The 4,448-nt window shown below is 35.0% G+C and overlaps 1 protein-coding gene across 1 annotated transcript in view; it reads left to right on the forward strand.

Annotated features, from left to right (window-relative positions):
- Smp_171020 (hypothetical protein) overlaps window positions 1–4,448 on the forward strand; it is a gene marked incomplete at its 5' end in the record, with an annotated part of 53,580 nt that overhangs the window by 22,278 nt on the left and 26,854 nt on the right. Inside the window, one exon of the mRNA XM_018792967.1 lies at window positions 1,860–2,110. Within this exon, the coding sequence (XP_018647526.1) occupies window positions 1,860–2,110 (251 nt within the window). The remainder of the gene's footprint in view (window positions 1–1,859; window positions 2,111–4,448) is intronic.

Raw genomic sequence — 4,448 nt, forward strand, 5'->3', positions numbered from 1 at the left:
ATGTGCATACTGTGCGTATTGCCTCGATATTTAGGCTATATCGAGGCAATACGCACAGTATGCACATATGCCAATTTGAGACTGACCAGTTGCAGTCCTAACACATCGATGGGAAGATTCAAACAGACAATACTAAATGAATTTAATTAGTCCCTTTGATAAATTTCGATATTGTAATAAGAAGACGAAGATTATCAGAACTATGTGATGATATATTAGCGCAATACATTTCGAACAATCTGATCACACATATACTTGTTCAGAACATTTATATATTAAAATAAAAGGTCAATTAGACTGGGAATGGAGGGTAAGAATAGACAAGGATAATAATAATAATAATAATGTGAAAACAATTTGACATCTAATCACTCTGGATAATAAGCAAACATTACCAGGGTAGGTTTAAGGTGAGAACAAACTGTTTTTGAATACACAAAAGGGGTTTGAATTTTCGTATGTGTAAGGCTTCAATAAACGGTAGTATACGCCCTGGTAATATTAGCTTATTATCCAAAGTGTATATTTCCCTTTCTTGTTGTTGAAAAATATATAACTTTAATTACCTGCTACTTTATATTTTGTGATTTGTTACGTTAATATTGTATTCTATGAGATGGATAATTCCATTACAACACATTTTCAGTGGGTTGTTTAAAAGGGGAAATTGACAATCAGAATGCTTTTTCGGACGGACACAAGTAAACCATCTTGGTAATAGAATACAATACTACTAACATTATCTACTTGGGTTGAAAATCTCCCTCATCACTACATTGTATTTCTCCATTACGATGATAACAATTCAAATGTATGCCCTATTTTAAAATATTCATTCGTCATTCAGAATGACAGTAACTTTTGCTAACAAATAATTAGCTTGTGAAAGTTCACTGTACATCAAAACATTATACGATTTTCATTATGTGTTAGGAGAAATTATTGTGAATAAAACGGGAATTATGAAAGCAATATACAAAATGTGACCTCCACAGACACACTCACTGACCATGTTAAGTTAGGTTGTTTAATTCCATCCATTGTTTTCCTAGTTTATGGAACAAGGAACAAATATCGACCTATTGTTTCATACTTGTCGGGATCATTGAAAGGAATCACTCATAACTCTTTTGTGTATTCATTGGTGAGAGACATATTTCGCTGCAATTTGTGGCTATGAATTTGATGTTTCTTGATAGAAGAGACTACATATACTCCACATATACTCCAATGAACAAATCCTTATTGTTAACACTCTTACCTATACGACAGTTCTGATTATTCAATCCTTCAATAATGACATTATTTGTAAATAATTTGCATGAATTTATGTTTTACTTAGAACCCGAATAATTAATAGCACTCATTGGAAATAATTTTGCATTTAAATCATATCAGTTTGACTGAACGATGCCGAAATGAACTTATTCCTATCAATGTGAGCCAATGTAGACGCTGAATCAATTCATAAATTGAATGCTGCTTGCTGGTTAGGGTTGTTCACAACCCTTCCAGAGTTCAGTCGGTGTATTGTTTTCGTTCACTTAGTGGATGGATGAGTGCTACACATTGGAATATGTTTTTCACCAGAGATTGCATTTCATACTCTAACATTCATGACACTTATGTGAAGTGAAATTGACCACGAGTGCTGTATACAACATACTGAATTTACGTTGAAAGAGTTGTGTCTGATCACAAACATGTCGGTTGGCATTACTTTTGGAAGTTTGCTCATAACGTCGTCAACTGACTTGCCAGCACAAATACAATTTCATTTCGTCTCACAATCAGTTATTTGTAAAAACGATATCATTAGACTAATGGATACTTTTATTATTATTATTATTCTGTTGAAGAAAAGAATCGGCATCATTTTGCTGTGTTTCTGCACAATTGTAAACTGGTTGTGCTGATACGTCGTGAACCGACCAATGAATCCATCCTATCATCCGATTCGTCTCAACTACTTCCATCTCAATGGCGTTTCGATGTCGATGAAGTATGCGATTCGAATTGGCACCATTATTCGTTGACCTATCGTCCACCAGAAACGACAGTTGTAAATGGACAAAAGACCCTGGGATCCAACTCAGAAAGTGATATTGAAGTCAGTATATTGTGATCGTTTCTCCTCGAATTTGCATTCAATGTTGGTTAATTTTCGCATATTAACAGGGTTATAATCTTTGATCCTGAGTTAGGTTAGATATGAAATCGTCGTGACTAGAATTTTGTGAATGAAGCAGAAATCAACTGCTTTTGTAAGAATATTTTATCGGTTTGTGAATCGATACTCCATATCAGTTGTCTTGTAACTATTAAATAACTAGATTTTTACACTAGTAATCTCCAACGAGAATTATGTTGAATCTTGCAGCAAACTGATTGATGAGTATGCATCAACACTACTACTGAGTGCAAGAGAATATAACTGGCTACTACTGAATAATGAGTTGTTATAAATATATTTTGTAGGTTAATTGAGACTTGAGAGTCTCTGACTAGATCATCGAGTAACACAAGTGTAAATCCAATGTCATAGGATTATTCCTCTCGAGTTTACGTATATGTCTTGTTGACAAGTAGTCAGTGAGATAAAACAAAAATCGAGGGACTCCTATTGATTTGGTCATGCCGGCGAATTACTTAACTAAGTGAGTTTACTGATACAGTGTGAGTAACACTATGGTAATGATGAGTACGACATTGGTTACTACTCAACAGTTGGTCATTGTTGAAATGTTTTGGTTAATAAATTAATTTGTATTTGATAATGTATTGTGAATTTCTTTAGTGTATTCTTAAGATTTCGGTTGATAAAATACAATAGTTTAATGTGTTTTGTAATGAACCAAATAGTTTTTTTTCGGCAGTTCATCACACTTTCTTGGAACATGTGTAAACATATCACCATCAGATATTTTACTGTCTAAAAATGTACAACTCAGTTACACAAGATGATACATGATTCTTATGTCAACAAAGATAAATGGATAATCATTGAGTTTTTGCTAGGAACTTTATCCCTATTTTTGGTATTCACTTGTTATTTACTGGTCCACTATTCCTAGTTAGTTTTAGGTAAATACCTAGAATAGTGACCTTTCAGGATCATTTATCCCCAAGAATATCGAAGCTCATTTCGTCTTTAACTTGGATTCTCCGTATTTTGTGAATATGAAGTATTGTATACCGACACATTGCTTTATAGGTTAAGTGCTCCCTCTTGTAGATGCAGCTCATGGTTTCGAAATTTGATAAGGTTATATATATGAGATATCAAAGAGTCTTGGATTAGCATAAAAATATTTATTTACTACTTTTTAGTCTACAGTAATAGTACTAGCCGAACTAGTATTAATTAGACCCTTAAGAAAACCATTCGGATATACTAGTCAGGACTTTGAATGTCTAATGTTTATGTACCGTCGAGTTCGTCTTTCAATCTGACATACAAAATTGTCTGCTAAGTTATTACGTTTATTTTGGTAAATTTGATCATGTTGTAACTTATTGCCCTGTACGTATTACGTGACTAAAACCGCCAACTAAAATGTAGACTTCCACGATCTTGCCCATGAGCTAACCAATAACTCTCGACCTAGCACTAGTAGCCTTCATTCAACTCTAAAACACTCTCAGTCCTCTATACGTTAACTCTCCTCTTTCCTCGTCTGTTGAATCCAGAACACAATATCAACCCCTGTTATGTATGAATCATATACTTCACACATACTTGGTTTATGTACAAGCAGATCAGGCTGCGTCAGATCATCAAATGAGAAATAACAATTTTACATAACCAAGCCAAAGTGGCTGGGATTCAGATTGCAAATGAAAGTGTATATTTAAAGCAACTAGTCCCTTGGTAAGCAAAGATGGATAGTGGCTAGCAGTGGAATCCAGTTTGACGCGCGTTTCGTCCTATTTGGGTCTCGTCAGCTGGATGTACCTGTATCTCACAGTTGATGTTCACTCTGGGACTGAGATGTAATCACAATTGATTGGTTATTCCTCTTCCTTCTGGTGATTGGCTGGATTATGAAGGCTTTGACATCTGAGGTGAAATATGGAACACAATGGACTTCTCAGAAGCAATTAGATGATTTGGACTTCGCAGATGACCTAGCCTTCCCCTCTCATGCACACGAACAAATACAGATGAAGACAGCAAATGTAGCAACAGCCTCTGCATCGATAAGCCTCCAAATTCACAAAGGAAAAAGCAAGATTCTCAAATACAACACGGAGAACACCAACCTAATCACACTTGATGGTGAAACTCTGGAAGAGGTGGAAACATACAAGCACCTGGGGAGCATCGTTGATAAACAGGGAGATCGGATGCAGATGTAAAGGCGAAGATTGACAAAGCAAGGACAGCATTTCTACATTGAAGAACATCTGGAACTCTGTGAACTACATCATAAAGAAATGTTATTAAC

This window comes from Schistosoma mansoni, chromosome 1 (genome assembly GCF_000237925.1).
Source record: "Schistosoma mansoni strain Puerto Rico chromosome 1, complete genome".
Classification (NCBI taxonomy): Eukaryota; Metazoa; Platyhelminthes; class Trematoda; order Strigeidida; family Schistosomatidae; genus Schistosoma; species Schistosoma mansoni.